Raw genomic sequence first — 19,199 nt, 5'->3', positions numbered from 1 at the left:
GATGAGGACCTTCACCAACAAACATTAGGGAAAGGGTGCAGACAAAAGAGGAAAATTATGCTCTGTAGAGAAAAGGTTCCCAGACACCAGACTATCTCTGGAACACCTCCAGACTGAAATGTTTTATCTGAAGTAAAGGGGGTTGGTGTTTAGGGTCCAGTCTGGGCAAGTCCTCTTTTTAGGACCTTCCTCCGGTGTTCGGTGCCGGCTAATGCTCACATCTCCGTCCCCCGCTGTCACTGGTGCTGTCACCCTGCCAGCAGTCGCACTAGTTGTCGGCCCCGCCCCTCAATCGTTCCCCTGCCCCACCCAGGCTCCGCGCCGGCGGGAAGCAGCTCGAGGATGGAAAACAGTGTCTCGGCGCCCACTGCAAACTCTAGCCAGTCGTGGACTCTTTTAAACGCCCCGTCCCACCCCCACTCCACCCCGCCCAGTTCTTCGACCTAATTCTTTATCCCTGAGGACGCTTGTCCTCCACACTGAGTTGTGGAAGACGCTGGACGTGGTGTCAGAAGACACAATAATGACTAGATAAAATTAATCATAACATTACATTATGTAGAATTAAAAGAAACTTGGGTGCCCCAGTAGCCACTGCGGCTGGAAAGCGAGCAGTTATCATGAACGGGTTCTATGCAAGACCAGTTTCAACCTGCTTTTTCTTAAATATACAAACTCGTAAACTTAGGGCGCAACCCCTCTCCGAGCGGGCAGAAGATCTCAGTGCAAGCCCGACTTTGAATCCGGAGCCAACCCTGGCATTTCATTTCTGCCAGTCCGCTTTCTGTTTCCTCCGCGTGGGGGCCTTATCCCCTGGTTCACTGCTGTATTCCCAGTGTCGGGAAAAGTGCGTCGCACGCATTGGCCCTCATAAATAATCTGTTGACTAAATACATCGATGTAATGGTAACACCCACAGGGTATTGAGAAAATGAATGAGTGATTCCGTGCAAGTTTATCTTGTGATCTGTTACACACACACTTACATATTTTTTTTAAATACTACTCACGAATTAGTTGCCCGGAAATACACATCTACTTCTCCATCACAGTCTTCCTCCTTAATTATGCCAAAGAATCCTACCCTCTTCTGAAAGTGTTTCCTGATTATGTGTACCTGATGCTAGTACTAGTACTGTGGGTGTGCATGTATGGTTATGCTCTGTATAGTGGTGCTCTGAAGAATCTTTGCTTATTTTCCGAATGTGTTGCATCTGCTGAATGCGCAGGGAATGGAGTCAGATGCTGGACCCACTTCCAGCATTGCCGCCTACTGATTGGGTTATTCTGGCATGTCACTTCCCTCCTCTGGGCCTCAGTGTCTCCATTTGTAGCATTCCCGGGTGTGGAATCCCATCCACGTGAACAAGGATGGATGCCCCACACAGGGACTCACAGGTCGCCCGTGCGCATCCTGCTTTCCCGGGTTGGGGAACGCCTCCGGGATGCTCTCCACAGCTCAAGACTCACAAGGTGACCTCCAGCTAACAGCAGCCCCTCGAGGTCTACCCAGGTTTACCCTAATTAACTTCACTGGAACTACCCGAGTGCCGGCACCCTTCCCTCACGCCCTCCTCCCGTACGTCTCTCCCCCACCCCGCCTTTCTCCTCCCTGCCCCGCCCGCCCACCCGCACGGCGCATGCGCTGCCAGCCGAGCGTGTTTTTATAAAAGTCCAGCTTCGCGCAGAAACTTCAGTCTGTTGGCTGCGGCAGCAAGTAGCAAAGTGACCCAGACGACTTGGGTGCCCCGGTAACCACTGCGGCTGGAGAGCGAGTAGTTACCATGGACGGGTTTCGTGTAAGTCCAGTTTCAACCTGCTTTTTCTTAAATGTACAAACTCGTAAACTTAGAGCGCAACCTCTTTCCGAGAGGGCAGAAGCGACCAGAATGTGGGTACCCCAGAGGTGCATGGAAAGGAGTTTTCGTGAGCATGGTTCCACTGGAGGGGCAGGGGGGTGGGTTAGGATTGGAATCTTTTTCTCTGTAAGTAGAGGAGAAAATATTGGAACGACGGTTTGGTGGCTGCGTGTGTCTCCCCCTTGAGTACTGCGGTGCGCGTTAGGCTTACATGCTGTTTGCAAACATAAGAACATTCTGTGCACAAGTGCAGAGAAGGCGTGCGCACTGCTCCCGGACTCAGACCAAGGGTCTCCCGCAGGAGCGCGGGAGTTTCTTTGCAGTGAATTACATGATCTGAATTTAGAGGTGGAAGGCGGTGCGCCCGGGCCGCGTTCCCAGAGAGAGACCGTGCCCCTGTTTAATTTAAGGCAGAGGCTCCTGGTGACCAGTCTTACGGTTGGGCGCGTGTTCGCTGAACTCTGCACAGTCGGCGGAGCTGTGTCAGTACCCCCGCACAGTGAGCAGAGGGCGGGAAAGGCGAGCGCACCCAAGATGTTGCTCGCCAGAGAGGTCTGAGAATTGGCCGCAGCAGGGAGGTGACCTGGAACAGCCCCCGCGCCTAGGGATTGAGGGGGAGACCTCGCGGGCAATGGAAGCTCCGCGAGTGAACCCCAGGGTTCGGTAATTTGAGATCGTACAGAGGAAGCAGTATTAAACAGTCACTGCGGAGCAGCACCCCCGAGGTGTGCGCGGCGGGGACTAAGGGTGGAGTTAAGGGCTTGGGAGGGCACCTGGGCTGCCGGTAGTTGCGGCGTAGACGGGCAGGTGCAAGTGGGGAGACCGTTTGGCTCTCACCGATCCCAATTGCTCTGTTTAACCGTTGGTGGTTTCCTGGAGACTTTTGAAAACCCCTTACCAGGAAGGCTTTTCGTTTCCCCCCAGCGGCGCGCAATTCAAAGGCGCTTACGGAGGAGCCGCCCATTTTCTCCCCAGCACCCTGTGGGACTGAACTTGGCGTGCTGCCGGACGGAACCGAGGGAGATGTAGTTGCTGGCAGTGGGCGTGGGCGTGGTGGGCAGCCGCGGAGGTCCGGAGTTGGACCACCCGGCCCTCAGTGCGCCCTCCGCCTGGAGGCTTCCAGCTGCAGACCTCCGACCCCATTTACTGGGTCAGTGGCGGGGTGGGAAGCGACCCGGGCAGTGAGGAAATGAAACTTGGGGCGAGGACCATGAGTGCAGACCCCGTGACCTTCCACTCCCAGGAAAATGCTGCACTCCCTAGCTTCCCAAACGCGTCAAGAGATAAACATAGGTAGGGCAGAAAGACCCAGGCCCCTGGGGAATGCCAGCTGCAGGGGTGTGTGGGGGGTATCTTTTACTAAAACCCCTGTTCAGTACCCCAAGCTCCAAAGGCCCTGCGCTTCAGGCCAGTTTCTCCTTCCCCACTACATGTTGCTTGAAGTACAGAATGGCAGAGTGGTTTTGTGTTTAGATGAGCGTGGGGAAGGCAATGTTTTGTGCCTCAGGGGAAAGTCTTTGGGACCCCCCCCCCCCCCCCCGCCCCAGTGCTCCTTCCTCCTATATCTTCCCTGTCCTGGCGAATCTTCATACCAAAAGTTAATCCCAGCTCCTCAGAACTGGAGATTTGGCCCCCACTCCCCGTCTGTCCACACACCCCCACCCCCTCCGTCTAGGAGTGGCCTCTTTGTGTTTTGTTTTGGTTTTTTCCCTCCCAAGGTTTTTTTCTTCCCCCTAGTGGGCGGGGTAGAAGAGTTAGAAAAGATGTGACTTTGAAACCTCTGAATCTCAGCGCCCTTTTGTTCTAAACAAAGAATTTTGTAACTGGTTCTACTAAAGAGTGATATAATGAAGGAACTTGGGGGAACATGGGGAAGAGGGCTGGAGCAGTCTGTAATAATTCTCTTGTGCCCTTCCCTCACTACTTCAGTGGGAGGAGAATGTCCTGAAGAAGCCTGGGCTGAGTTGGGTTTTGTTAATTGCTTTTTAAAAATTCCAGAGACATGTTTTTGAACTTGGAGAACGCCAACTGTACTTGAAAGTTAATATCCATTCCCTTGCTTCTTTTGCAGATATACCCTTCAGATAACTACACCGAAGATGACTTGGGCTCAGGCGACTATGACTCCATGAAGGAACCCTGCTTCCGGGAGGAAAATGCACATTTCAACCGTATCTTTCTGCCCACTGTCTACTCCATCATCTTCTTGACTGGCATAGTGGGCAATGGATTGGTCATCCTGGTCATGGGTTACCAGAAGAAACTGAGAAGCATGACAGACAAGTACAGATTGCACCTATCTGTGGCAGACCTCCTCTTTGTCCTCACACTTCCCTTCTGGGCAGTTGATGCTGTGGCAAACTGGTATTTTGGAAAGTTTCTGTGCAAGGCAGTCCATGTCATCTACACAGTCAACCTCTACAGCAGTGTCCTCATCCTGGCCTTCATCAGTCTGGACCGGTACTTGGCTATTGTCCATGCCACCAACAGTCAGAGGCCAAGGAAGCTGTTGGCTGAAAAGGTGGTCTATGTTGGTGTCTGGATACCTGCCCTCCTGTTGACTATTCCTGATTTCATCTTTGCTAATGTCAGAGAGGCAGATGGGAGGTATATCTGTGACCGCTTCTATCCCAGTGACTCGTGGTTGGTGGTATTCCAGTTTCAGCACATCATGGTTGGCCTTATCCTGCCAGGTATTGTCATCCTGTCCTGCTATTGCATTATCATCTCCAAGCTCTCCCACTCCAAGGGCTACCAGAAGCGCAAGGCCCTCAAGACCACAGTTATCCTCATTCTGGCTTTCTTTGCCTGCTGGCTCCCCTACTACATAGGGATCAGCATCGATTCCTTCATCCTCCTGGAAATCATCAAGCAAGGATGTGAGTTTGAGAGCACTGTGCACAAGTGGATTTCCATCACCGAGGCCCTAGCCTTTTTCCACTGTTGCCTGAACCCCATCCTCTATGCCTTCCTTGGAGCCAAATTTAAAACCTCTGCCCAGCATGCACTCACCTCTGTGAGCAGAGGGTCTAGCCTCAAGATCCTTTCCAAAGGGAAGCGGGGAGGACATTCTTCTGTTTCAACCGAGTCCGAGTCTTCCAGTTTTCACTCCAGCTAACGCTGATCTAAAAGACTTGTATACATTAAAGAACTTTCTTTTTTTAAGTTACACATTTTTTCAGATATAAAAGACTGACTGATACTGTACAGTTTTTATTGACTGTTGGATTTTTTTCCTTGTGTTTCTTTAGTTTTTATGAGGTTTAATTGACTTATTTATATAAATATTTTTTTGTTTCATGTTGATGAGTGTCTAGGCAGGACCTGTGGCCAAGTTCTTAGTTGCTGTATGTCTGGTTGTAAGACTGTAGAAAAGAGAACTAAACATTCCAGAGTGTGTAGTGAATCACTTAAGCTAGAAATGATCCTCAGCTGTTTGTACATAAATAATCTTTCCATTCCAATGGAACATTTTCTTTTTCCTGTTCTTAAATTGTTTGGTTACACTATGTGATTTTGCTGTAGAAGGTGGCACTTAATAACCAAAGCCTGAAGTGATATAGAAATGCTGGTTTTTTTAGTTTTCAGAAGTGGATTGATTGCAGCACCTACAATGTACAGTCTTTGTATCAAGTTGTTAATAAAAAGTTCATGATAAACGTACTCGCTGTTATGTTCTGATTTCTGTTGACATTCCTTTGGCTGACAGAAGGCAAAAATAATAATACATTTATGGCATGTCAGGTCCTATCCTAGTTGTAATATTTTATTTAACCCTTATCACAAATCTCTGATAGGAACTCTGGCTCAATTAATAATAATAATAACATTACTATTAATAGAACTATAGTTCTTTTTTTTTAAGTTTAAAGTTTATTTATTTACTTTGAGAGAGAGTGCAGGCAGAGGAGGGGCAGAGAGAAAGGGAGGCAGAGAACCTTCAGGCTCTAGGCTGTCAGCAAAGAGCCCAAAGCAGGGCTCGAACTCATGGACCGTGAGATCATCTGAGCCAAAACCAAGAGTCAAATGCTCTACCGAGTGAGCCGAGCCACCCAAGTGCCCCAACAGAACTACATCTTGTAGAGCAGGGAACTGAGGCACAGAAGTCCTAAGTGACTTAGTTAAAGGCATGTGACAAGTAGCACAGCTAGTATTCCAAACCAGGGAATCTGTCTTTGAAATCTTAAGATTTAACCACTTTCAACTCCTAGACATTTAGAAACATCCAGCCAGTTCCTGTTCCTATGAAAAATAATCTTTCTGAAGGATAAACGTGTGCAAAGGAAAAAAGTATGCGTTACCATGTTTTAGATTTTACAACAACTGACCCCTTGTATAATCTAGGTCTGTGCTGTGCCAAGGATTGCAAGCTTTTCTCCTCTGATCATCTCAACCTAGATACCATCACTCCTTTTTCACACAAAGGAACTGAGATTCAGAGACTTTCCACAACTTGCACTTTCAAGGGGACAAACCAGGGGTTGATTCCATTCATCATTCCAGCACTTGTTCTTCACTGCACCCACTATTGTCCCCCAGAACACCTGGTCGTAAGTCAACTGAACTACTGTTGAAAATAAAGCCAAAAGTGAATGTTTTCTTCATAAAATTAACCATGCCCAAAATACCCCTCTTGCAATATCTTCTATGCAAATCTCCACACTTAATCTATTGTAACACCTAGCACCTGAAGGGATTAGCCAAGCAGATAAAAGTTAAATTCGTGCTTTCAGAGCTCGGAAAAAAAGGTACACTGAAGCAAGCTCCTCATTGCCCACATTTTGCACAAGAGTTTGGAGTCTTATGTAACAACACCCATAGCTATTGACAATACCATTGTGCAAGCCCCAGGCTCTTGAGTAAATTTCAGCTCCAGTCTCTGCTTAAAGATAATTTCTAAACTATATAGCAGCCATACCTATCTCATTTTGGATCACAAACAGGGCACTCCAGGCATGCACTCAAAGATAATATCCAGGATATAATTAAGGCAATATTTGGTCTACTTTTCGTAATTGTTTCTGGCACAGAAAATCTATTTTGGAGGAAAAATTGCAATGTATTATCTTTCTGAGGCAAATCACATTTGTTGAAGGCAAATTATAGATCCTTTGAAGGGAAATAACTTAATTACTTAAAATAGAATCCAATTTGGCTGTACATTTCTGCTGCAGTATATGGATCTGGAATAATTCAGAGTGGTATTCTTATGCCACTTGAGAACACAATTAGATTTTATATAGGAAATTATCTTGAGGTTTCTTGGTTTTCCCTGGGAAGCCTAATTGGATCACCCTTCATTTAAGCATAGTTTTACATGTACTCTTTCAAAGGCTTACTCTTAAAACCATGACCATTGTAAAAGACTTCACTTGAACTTTCTCTATAAATATTTATTCTTGAGACAATAGAAGAAATCCTTGGAAGGAATTCGTTTTCTTTCTCATCTTGGCTTGAAACCTAGTCACCCCAGATTCCTCTCCTTTACCCTGGAGTCACAACAAAAGGAACCGAGCTGAAACAAAATTCCCAGTGTCACCAGTCTTAATGGATATTTCATTCTCCCTTAGAACAAAGGTGGGATAACTCTTTTTAAAAAAGAAAAAAAAACTTTGGCTCTCACCCAGCCCTGAAAGCCCCACCTCCCCATCATTCTTTGTCCCCACCCTGCCACGTTCTGAGCTGCTCCAAAGCGTTCCCTGTGTCGTGGTTTGTTCGACAATGCTGGGAAACCCAGTCTGCTAGTCAGCCCTCACATGAAGTAGCTGATTGTTCCCTCTCCTCATCCCTTATGAATGGGGCCCTTGAAGGTCAGTAATGTAGATCCAGTTGTATAATGGAAGCTAAAATATTTAAATTGTATGCATGCTGCCACTAATGGCATAAATATGACATCTGAGCTATTAATAACAGTAAGCCTTTAACTGGGGAAGAAAGAAGATGTTTTTATCTTGCAAAGCCTTTGTTTTCCCAAAATGCCAGTCGGCAATTCACCTCCCCCTACTGTGGGCTTCTCAGCCTCCTTTTGTGGTTATGCCTATGTTAAAATAATAATTCTGGAGTACTCTTTTAGGAGGATAACCTACAGGTTTTATTTTAACAATTTAACAAGCTTGACTTTCTCCAAGCTTATTGTCAGATAGTAAAGGCTCCACAACGAGAAGTGAGTTGTCATTATTTCCATGTAATACTTACTTAGGAGGGGCAAGGACCACTGAAAGGAAAAATTCACATTACTTTAGAAAATAATCTAGGCATCCCCTAACCCTTAAAAACGTGCCATTGCAGCCTGGCATTGTAGGGCCTCATACCCAGCCCACTTTGAGGAGGTCTTTACTTGGCTGTCAATGTAGCTTAGCCAGTCAGTGCTGGAGATCCAAAAGTTAGCCAGAGAAATGACCTTTCTATGAGCACAGACTACGAGAAATGTTGAAATGAATCCTTTCAAAGCAGTAGCTCTCACCTGGGGGGGGGGGGATTCCCCCCCCCCCCCAGGAAATACTTGGTAAACTCTGGAAACATTTTGAGTTATTATACTGGGATGTGTGGGCAGGTGGGTAGGTAAATTGCTACTGGCATCTAGTGGGTAAGGGCCAGGGATGCTGCAAAACATTCTACAGTTTTTCAGCCCAAAGTGTCCAATAGTGCTCAAGACTGAGAATGCTTTTTCAAGATGAGGGCCATGGGATGATAATAATTATGAAAAAAAGGATATATCCAAGCAGTGTAATCCCATGAAATTATCAATGGGCAGAGTTCCAGAGCCTCCCTTCAGCCCCTCTACTGGGTCTCCCTTCAGTGTGTTCTCATTCCTCCTTACTCCACACACACCATTCTCTTCCACCTTTACTTCTGTTGGTCTTCTTCTCTCATGCTATGCTAGGAAGTTATCCCACAAAGGGCAATAAATGGCAGAGGGTGACTGCTGCAGATTCTCCAGCTTGCACCCAATATCTGTCTCCCCAAAGACCACAGTGTTTACTCACTTAATCCTCACCACAGCCTGTGACTCCATTTAGAACACTTCCCACTTTTCTCCTTTTACTTAGAAAATAAACAAGGAGTGATGAGGTACCAGGCCATTGTTTCATTGTCTGCAAATGACTTGGATTAATTTAAATCAATCCTATTAAGTCCAACAATTAAAATCTGAAACCTTCCGAAAATCCTTCTTTCAACTGAAAAGGCAAACTGTTTGCAGCTTGAGTGGAGGGTTCCACAGTGTTAAGAAGCCACAGAAGGGGGGAAGAATTTTTCAAAATCAAACAAATAGAGGTGCTCAACCAAACCATAGCCAGGTGCTGGATGTTTATCTGGTAGAGCCAGTGCATGATTAAATTGATTTACATATTACAGTTCAATTAACTAGAACCCACCTCATCAACACTCTTAATTAAAGGGAATTACTTCCTCCTATTTGACTCTGTCAGAAGGAAAGTAATGTTTATTGAGAGCTAACTGAATTCCAGGCACCCTCATCCATATGCTCCTCAGAAGAGTCCTACCAGTTAGATATTACTCTCTCCATTTTCAGGCAAGAACACCCTCAAAGAAGTTAAGCTACAAGAAAGGAGTTATGTCCTTTCTCCTATGTATACTATCAATGTCACTGAAGCAGAACCACCACGTTCTGGGGCACATCCTCAAGTACTCAACATATTCAATCCAAATGCCGCTATCTTTTCTAGGTTGACTTCTGTGTAATAACAAAAACAGTCACCATACATCTTGAGGGCTTCCTATACGCCAAGGTACTTTGATTATTTGATCTTCACAACCGCCCTATGCAGTAGGTATTATTATTTGACTATTTACAGATGGAGAAACCAAGGCAAAATTTATCCAACATCACAAATGTATGAGTGGGAAAGCCTAAATTTGAACACAGGCAGTCTGACACCACAGTGTACCTTCTTAAGCACTACAGTAACTTTGTCATTTTCCATCATGTTAGCCAGGAGAATAACCATGAGGTCAAAAATATATTCTATGCTCTTCAATCCTCTTCAGGGTTCAATCACAGACACTTGCGTGATTGTACTTTGTAAAGCAACAAAGCAGACACTGATATTTTACAAAGATTTTCACTATTAGACACTGAAGTAAAATGGGGTTAAGTGCCTGGCAATAAATAGGAGCTCAATAAATATTTATTGAATGAACAAATGAATGAACAGCCATGAATTTCTATTCCTAAGAGCACACCACACTGTAAGCATTCTGATTAATGCTTGCATATGACTTGACCTCCTTCGCTCATTTTTTCAGGTTTTTTTTTTTTTTTTACAAATTAAGCATTTTTTTTTACCGTTTATGCACTTATTTTAAGAGAGAGAGAGGGGGGCGCCTGGGTGGCTCAGTTGGTTGGGCATCTGACTTCAGCCCAGGTCATGATCTCGCGGTTCGTGAGTTTGAGCCCCCTGTCAGGCTCTGTGCTGACAGCTCAGAGCCTGGAGCCTGCTTCTGATTCTGTGTCTCCCTCTCTCTCTGCCCCTCCCCTGCTTGCACTCTGTCTCTCTCTGTCTCTCAAAAATGAATAAATGTTAAAAAAAATTTTTTTAAAAAGAGAGAGAAAACGCATGTGCATGCGCAAGCAGGGGAGGGGTAGAGAGAGAGGGAGAGAGAGAATCCCAAGCAGGCTCCATGCTGTCAAAGAACAGCCTAATACAGGGCTCGATCTCACAAACCATGAAATCATGACCTAAGCCAAAATCAAGACTTGGACGCTTAGGGGGCTGAGCTACCCAGGAGCCCCTTCCAGGCATTCTTCTCCTTTTTTTTTTTTAATTTTTTTTTAATGTTTATTTTTAGGAGACAGAGAGCATGAGCAAGGGAGGGGCAGAGAGAGAGGGAGACACAGAATGTGAAGCAGGCTCCAGGCTCTGAGTTGTCAGCACAGAGGCTGATGTGGGGCTCAAACCCACAAACCGTGAGATCATGACCTGACCCAAAGTAGGATGCTTAACTGAATGAGCCACCCAGGCGTCCCAGACATTCTTTAATTGAATAATTTATTGAACAACACCCTGGGCCAGGCAGGTATGAAAGCTGCTCACAGTATAGTAGACAATGTAATCCTTTCGTGTTCTAGATACACTGCTAAGTTAGCTAAAGGACTTTCAGACTTTCCAAACTGCCTTACATTTTAAGATCTCAAAGTTTCCACCCACCCACCCAATTTTTCTATTACTTAATACCCTCTCACTCCCAGTCTTGCTTCCACTGATTCCCCATTTAGGGAAAAGCAGACCCCTGCCCACCTCGAAAGCTGGTTGAGAAGCTTCCAATCCTGGTCTTCCTGTTTCACCAGTTCAATGGTGGCTGTCTGTTCACGTCATGAAGATAAGAGCAGAAATTCTGCCAAACCATCGGATATGGGAAAGAGCCCTAAAGGCAGTTCCTTGGCCATCTGTCCACAGGAGACAACTTGTTAGGCGCTGGAATTGAAGAAGGAAATCAAGACCATCATTCTGGGCCACATCCTACTTCCTCTGGCAAGCCTACTCAGTCTCTATCAGTCCAAAGTGAGCTTTTCCATCCCAAATTCTTAGCACATGAAGTCTGTCGCATATAAGCTGGCACAAATAAAAGGCTTTTGAAAAGTTAAAAGCAGCTATTGTGTGTCATTGCCATTATTCTTGTTTCATTTTTAAAATAAATTTTGCTCCTTAACTACTTTAATGTCTTAAGTGCAGAGACCTTTGCAGTCTAACAGAGTTAATTCATAGATTTCATTTGATTTGATGAAAAAATAATCAGATGCCATAAGGTTGTGCCAATGTTGGCTAAAATTATATAAGGTTAGCTCAGTTGGTGAGAACCAATATTTATAGGGGTGCCTGGGTGGCTCAGTTGGTTGGGCATCCAACCCTTGGTTTTGCCTCAGGTCATGATCTCATGGTTCATGAGTTGAAGCCTTGCATCTGGCTCTGCACTGGCAGTGTGGAGCCTGCTTGAGATTTTGTCTCCTTCTCTCTCTGCCCCTCCCCCACTTGCTCTCTATCTTTCTCAAAATAAATTAAAAAATAAATTAAAAAAAAAAAAGAACTGATGTTTCTAAAGCCAGGATCAAGTGTGAGTCCCGCTGGGACCATCTTTAAGGTAATGATATATACATAGATGCAAGAATAATGTCTATCTTGTTTATAGCTGTAACTCCAATGTCTAGAGCAGAAGTGGAAAGCTCTTTCCGTAAAGGGCCAGGTAGTAAATATATTAGCCTCAGCAGGCCATACAGTTTCTGTCATAATTACCCAACTCTGCCATTGTAGCAGGAAAGCATCCAGAAACAATACATAAATGAATGGGTGTAGCTGTGTTCCAATAAAACTTTACTTGTGGACACTGAAATTTGAATTTCATATGATTTTTAAGTATCATAAAATATTATTCTTCCTTTATAATTTTATAAAAATGTAAAAACCATTCTTTGATCTCAGGCTATGAAAAATATAGGTGGCAGGTCAAATTTGACCTGAGGGTTACAGTTTGCTGACCCCTGGTCTAAACAACGCTTAAAATATAGTAGAAATTCAATAAACATGAATGAATAAGTGAAACTCTGAATATAGGAAAGTTTACTTTTTAAGTTTAAGGAACCAAGAAGAAACCCAATGAACCAGTGAGGTTCAACTATTTGCAAAAATAAGACACCTACCACTTGTAAAGCTCTTTACCATTCACAAAATGCTTTCATAGGTGGGACCTAAAATGGGTCTGTGTGCTGCTTTGTGCCATACTGGTTGGCAAGATTCTGCTATCTTACTAGGTCTATTATTTAGGAAAGAAAGGTCTGTGATAGCAGAATTGCCTTTGTATCCACTTTTGTCCTCTACCACTCTCATCTCCCAGAGTGCAGGTGAAGGTGGCATCTCCTTTTAGAACTCCCTATAGTTAGAACGACGACATCCCACCAATAAAACCTAGTGGGGTGCTGACTAACCTTTCTCGTGAGCACAGGCTGTGCTCCTCCAAAAATGATAATTACCAGTCACAACTTTTGGCAGCAGCTTGCCAGTTTGTAAATAGAACAAAAGAAAAAGCCATAATCCACAGCAATGAATAGTGTTTCATAGCCACAAGCTGAGCCACAAAAGCCCAAGAAAAATCAATGGTGCAGAAAGCATTTTTGGACCTCACCCCAGCTTTTGGGGAAGTGAGGATAATTCTGTTATTCCCTTTTAGCCTTCAGGTGCCTTGTGGGAATGTCAGAACGAATCTCCAAGTGGCTGCCACTATTATGTCGCTTACTAAACATGTCCCCAATTGAACTTCCTTACTTTATAGAACATTCTTTCCAAGATGAGAAGCCCAACTTCTGCCTCAGAAAACTCCAAGAAGCTGAAGCAACTTTAAAGTACTTTCTGTTTTAAAGTGGGTTATCTGTTCTATGTGCATGACAATACAAAAATGACTGGTCAGTCACCATGGTCCAGAGTGAAAGAAGACAAGCTAAACTGGCTAAAGTGGCTTTGGGGGGAAAAAATCCCTGCTAAGCCAAAATTCTATCAGTATGGACTGAAAAGTGAGAGAGAGAGAGATGTGTGAGAAATAATAAATAAAATGAGAAAGGACATAAAGTGCCAATTTATGAAAGAGGAAATAAAACAGATAAACAAAAATATGAGGAAATGTTCAACCTCACTGGCAACCAAATAAATAAAAATCAAAACAACACAATACTTTTCATTATCACACTAGCAAACATTTTCAGAGTAACAGTGTCTCAAGTGTAAGGATGCTGTGAGTCAGGCATCATAAAGTGCTACTGGTCAGGTGCAAATGGACCAGACCCTCCCAAAGTCACTGCCACATGCTCCAGAAGCTGTGCTGCTCATTCCCTCTGACACAGAGAGTCCATTTCTGGACACTTAATTTTAGGAAACAATCCTAAATATTAAAAATATTTTGTGCACAAAGTTGAGTTTTGCACTTAGAATTCTAAAAAAGGCAGGAGATTGAATAAATATCTGGCAGCAAAATTAGGATTAAGGAAGCTATGGTGAATCCACTCACTGGAATATAATGTAGCTTCTTAAATCACGTTTACACAGGCCACTGGAAAATGTTTATGATGTGTGAAATGAAAGAAGTAAAATTGTGCATGATGTCTGATTATAAATATTTTGAAAAGTCTATGCACATTAAAAAAAGATAAATTAAAATGTCATTAGCAGTAGTTAAGTCATAGGCTTTTTGGTTGGTTTTTAAATCTTGGTTTCTCTGTATTTTCCAAACTTACTGTAATGAATAATGAAAAGACAATCAGTTTGTTTTAAAAGGTATAGGGCAGGGAAGAAGGAAGTGTACAAGCTCCTTCCTAGGCTATAAACACTCCAAGATAGGAACCCAGTCTGTTCCTTTTTTTTTTTTTAATCAGCTCAGGGCCCAAGTAGGTGCTAAATAAATGATTGTTGACCTGAAGTGAACTTGGCATTTGTAGTGTCAAACTAATTAAAGGAGAAGGCCGGTATACTGAGGTGGCTCTAAGCCACCAGGGTAGCTAGCCTACTTAAGCAAATCAAAATCTAAGCCTGCGTAAATGCTCAAGGTTACAAAATCAAAATGCTAAGGACAAGCAATCACAAATATCCAACAGGCTTTAAGGTATAGTCAATCAAATGACTTCCTTTCTTTACTTCTGCATCTTTTCTATGTAAGTCTTTCTCCCAGCTCCTATCAAGGAGCGCCCCTAACCACTTCTGGTTTGATGCTACCGTATTCTGATCAATTTTTGCTCAAAGAAACTCTTAAAACTTTTTACTATGCCTCAGTTTATCTTTTAACAGTTTTACATTTTTTAACAAATCAGACGTGTACATTACCCTCAAGGTATTTAGATTCTAGTAGTAGAATTCACTAGCAGTAGAAATCTTAATATTATATTCCTGATAGAGACTTGGATATAATCCAGTGTTCCTGAACTGACAGTCATGATCTCATGGAAGGGTTCTAGAGAATTCCACAAATAGAGGAGAATGGTAGTCACAGGCCAGACTGGGTTTATGATGAGTGAAGCAGTCTCAAATCAATACACAGTCATGTCACCATCTTTACAAGGCTGGCCAGTTAAGGACCTCATAGAGGTGATATGCATCTGGGGTTTCTCAAAAGACTTCTCCCAGAGAGGTCAGGTCTTTCATAACCCACAGGAAAGTAAACATACCAGAAAACCTTAAAGGAAATCTCTAAAAGGGTTAGGCATTCATACATGACGGCAGTACCGTGGGGCCTGAAATGGGAACAATGTATAAGTGGTCAACCCTAAATACTCCATTTTTGTATTGTATTAGAAAGGAAATGTCATGTTAGGGAAGAACTTCCTTCATTCTAATAAGTCCCCAAAATATAGCAGCACACAACAATGGTGGTTTACAGCATGTAACATAATGCAAGTTTCAGAGGTAAGAAATGCCAGCAGAAAAAGACCAATGTTCACTTTTGTGGAGGGCATACCCCACGTCCGTTATTTTATTACTTTGATAGGCTCAGGAATCAGGCGGATAACAGGGACTGGAAAGGAAAAAATAACATTTTTCCTGTGGTTAAAATCAAATTAATGTTTTAATAAGTAATAATCTCATAATTTGTATTATTCTGGGAAACAAACTGTCCTACCATGAATATAAACTCTCTTCAAAAAATATGTGTTTTAGTGAGAAAAATACTATCTGATTAGATTTAGATTTTAAGTCCACACAGTAAAGAAATTTCCATTGGTAGTTTCAATCATATGGTCATTTACGAATTGTAATTTGTTTCTTTTTTATGATGGGTGATTTACTTGGTCAAGCATACAAGTCCACCCAGGAATTACTCAAGAAGGTTAGCCTCATACTTTATTGTCTGATTTTTAGATATACCTATATAACTCTTTGGCTGTAAATCAGACATTTGCCTTGTTTCATATAATTTTTATTTTTCGTATTATTTTATTGTATTTTATTTCTATTTCTATCTGCACCCAACACAAAGTAAAACATCTTAAAAATTTTTTTTGACATTTATTTTTGAGAGACAGAGAGAGACAGAGCACAAGTTGGGGAGGGGCAGAGATAGAAGGGGACACAGAATCCGAAGCAGGCTCCAGGCTCCAAGCTGTCAGCACAGAACCGATTCGGGGCTCGAACTCACCAACCGTGAGATCATGACCTGACCCGAAGTCGGACACTTAACCGACTGAGCCTTCCAGGCGCTGCACAAAGTAAAACATCTTAAACCAGGGTTCCTTATTGGCATGTTTTTATGGGCCTCTGTTATGGGCTAAATTGTATCCCTCAAAATTCCTATGTTGAAGTGCTAACTCTCAGTACCTCAGAATGTGGCTGCATTTGGAAATGGGGTCTTTACAGAGGTAACTGAGTTAGGGGCGGCTGGGTGGCTCAGTCAGCGGAGCATCTGACTTCGGCTCAGGTTATGATCTCACAATTCATGAGTTCGAGGCCCACACTGGGCTGTCTGCAGTCAGCACAGAGCCTGCTTGGGATTCTCTGTCTCCCGCTATCTGCCCCCTCACCCCCCACCCCCCACTGGCACTTTCTCTCTCTCTCTTTCTCTCAAAAATAAATAAACATCAAAAAAAAAAAAAAAGAGGTAACTGAGTTAAAATCAGGTCTTTGTGGGCCCTAATCCATGACTGGCGTCTTTATGAAGAAATTAAGACACAGATCCTCACAGAGGGAAGGCCATGTAAAAACACAGAAAGAAGATGGCCATTTACAGTTAACAAGAGAGACCTCAGAAGAAACTAATCCTGCTGACACCTTGATTTCAGACTTCTAGCCTTCAGAACTGTAAGAAAATTAATCTGTTGCTTTAGCCACCCAGTCTGTGGCTCTTTGTTAGGGCAGCTCTACCCAACTAATACAACCTGTATCTAAAATGCTATTACAGTATATCTTATTCTTGTCTCTTCCATTTAATATAAACAAAAAGTGGTTCTTAAGGTATATATTCAATCATTCAACAAATATTCATAGAGCATCTGCTACATGTCAAGTGTTGGGATATGACAGAAACAAACAAATCTCAGGTCTCATGGAGTTTACAGACTAGAAACAAGAATTATCTTTCTTCTGGAATTATTCTTCATTTCAGAAGTAGGCCTTATACATTGAGCTACTAAAAATCTTCAGAGAGAATAGCTAGGAAAAGAAAATTTAAAAATGAAGATAAATGAAATCCTAACATTTTCATCTTATATCATTAAATTACTAGAAGCCTCCTATGTTGGATGGATGTTTTGGGAAGCAGATGCTGAGAGTATTAGGAACGCAACAGGTCTACTGGAGGGGATAGCTCAGGAAACATCAAAGGGAAAGGAAGGAAATGGGGAAGAGAAAGCCTTCAGACTGTGATCTTAGAGAGGAAGCAGTATTGGGAAAAGAGAGCCTCCAACCACAATGCAGACTCAGCAAACCAATTTGCCAACCCATTTGGCCAACCCAACTGGGAGTTCCAGGGGAAAGGGCACCAGTAGAGAAGCAAAAAAGGGCAGAAATGGCCAGGTCCTGGCATTCCAACCAAGCTCAATCATTTTCTGGGGGCTGCCTGGGAAGAGCCAGCATAGTGGCCTCTGCTAGGAAGCTTGGTTGTGGCCTGAAGGCACTCACAGCTAGAGACTGTCAACTCATCAGGCTCTAGGCAAGTTCTTTCTTCAAGGGAGTTCGGAGCAGCACCTCCATGGCTACTGCAGCTCTCAAAAGACAAAGCAGTAACCTGATTTTCTAGAGAGGTTTTTGGTTTTTTTTGAAGTCAAGCAATCTCTTTACTCTTAAAACATAAGAATATCTCTCAGCAAGTGCTTTAATAACCCAAATCAAGGTCTTTAAGGAAATGTATTTTTAATACTCAATATAACTTGCCAAATACTTATATAGTGGGAAGATCTAAATTTTAAATTTTTCTTAAAGTGTGATATAATACTATAGCCAAAAGCAATATTTGCCACCCCCCTCCCCAAAAAAGTTGTGCTTTAGAATTCAACATTAGAGTCTGGAATCTAAAAAAGTCAAATATTTGGATTATGGCTTTTATTCATTCATTCATTCATTCATTCATTCATTCATTCATTCCATTATTACATGCCAGGTGCTATGCTAGGTGCTAAGCATAGCAAGGCATACATAGCCCCTGCTCTATGGACCTAGAGTAAGAGAAGTAAACAGTAAACAAATATCCAAAGGCAAAAAGTGCATATTTATGAACTGAGCTTAGTGCTCTGAAAGAAACAAAGGAATCTGATCTAAACTGACTTAGACTTAGATCAGGGAAAAAATCCCTAAGACGTGTTGACTTTGCTGGCATCTTAATGATGAATGTGTGTTTGGAGAGAGTTTAAGGTACAGGAAAGGACAGCATGAAGGACAAATACAAGGGCCCCGGGGCAGGAAGAAGTCAGCAAAACTAAGTGTGGCTAGATTTCCAAGGCCAGGGGGAAAGGTGGTGCCACATGAGGCTAGGAAGTCAAGGCAGAGGTCAGACCCACCTGAATAAGCACATGTCATAAGGCACATCAAGGACTTTGATCTTTGCTCTAAGAGCAATGAAAAGTGTTTTAAAGCAGGAATGGATAACACATTCAGCTTTGTGTTTTGAAATAACTGACAGCAATGTGGAAAAAAAATTAAAATAAGACTGAATTGATTTGGGAAGACCACTTAGCCAGAGAGTATGTACACGGTCCAGGTGAGAGATGATGGTCCTAGTCACAGGTTACCATTTCTTTAACCTCTACAATGTGCATCCCAAAACAGGCCCCTTGGGAAAGCACTATTCCACAGCATGGAATAGGAGACACTACCTTGTCCATCATCGAAATGAAAGTCATGGGCACTACAAATAGACACAGGTTTACTTGCCAAAATTTTAGTTTTCCGGTGTCACTTCAAACCTAATATGTCCAAAAATTAAAAAAAAAAAAATGGTCCTCTATAAACTAGATCTCTGTCCAAACCACCTTTCCCCATTTGCATACCATCCTATCTCCTTATTATTTACTTATGAAATCTGGATGTCACTTCCCTCCCCTTCGTCCCTGTGTCCAGTCTGTTGCTCACTGATGTGGTCAGGACAGAATTATACTCAGATCTCCTGGCTCCTTCTACTATGTCCTGTGTCCCTGCTCCAGGAACAGGGCCAATTCCACATCTCTGTCCAAAAGAACTATAGTTTATAGGAACAAAGACAATTGAACTTTGTTTTCTCATTGCATTTCACAAATGTGGTGAATAGGTTTAAACCTCTTCTCTTTCATGTAAATTTCCTGTACCGCTCTGGTTGGCTTCTCCCCACATTCTTAAATCCAACAGTCCACACTATGCAATTTACTTCTGAATCACT

The 19,199-nt window shown here is 43.0% G+C and overlaps 1 protein-coding gene and 1 long non-coding RNA gene across 2 annotated transcripts in view; one reads left to right on the top strand and one right to left on the bottom strand.

Moving 5' to 3' along the window:
- The window catches only part of LOC128314014 (uncharacterized), a 271,881-nt gene that overhangs the window by 145,053 nt on the left and 107,629 nt on the right, over positions 1-19,199 (bottom strand). The window contains exon 4 of the long non-coding RNA XR_008295299.1: positions 11,120-11,296. This is a non-coding gene — a long non-coding RNA (uncharacterized LOC128314014). The remainder of the gene's footprint in view (positions 1-11,119; positions 11,297-19,199) is intronic.
- On the top strand, positions 1,655-5,522 carry CXCR4 (C-X-C motif chemokine receptor 4). The gene is made up of 2 exons (XM_015065971.3): positions 1,655-1,799; positions 3,931-5,522. Exons 1-2 carry the CDS (start codon positions 1,785-1,787, stop codon positions 4,975-4,977), a joined length of 1,062 nt encoding a protein of 353 aa, XP_014921457.2. The 5' UTR covers positions 1,655-1,784; the 3' UTR covers positions 4,978-5,522.

This window comes from Acinonyx jubatus, chromosome C1 (genome assembly GCF_027475565.1).
Source record: "Acinonyx jubatus isolate Ajub_Pintada_27869175 chromosome C1, VMU_Ajub_asm_v1.0, whole genome shotgun sequence".
Classification (NCBI taxonomy): Eukaryota; Metazoa; Chordata; class Mammalia; order Carnivora; family Felidae; genus Acinonyx; species Acinonyx jubatus.
Note: the sequence above shows the minus strand (reverse complement) of the source record. Positions and strands in the feature narration are given on the sequence as shown.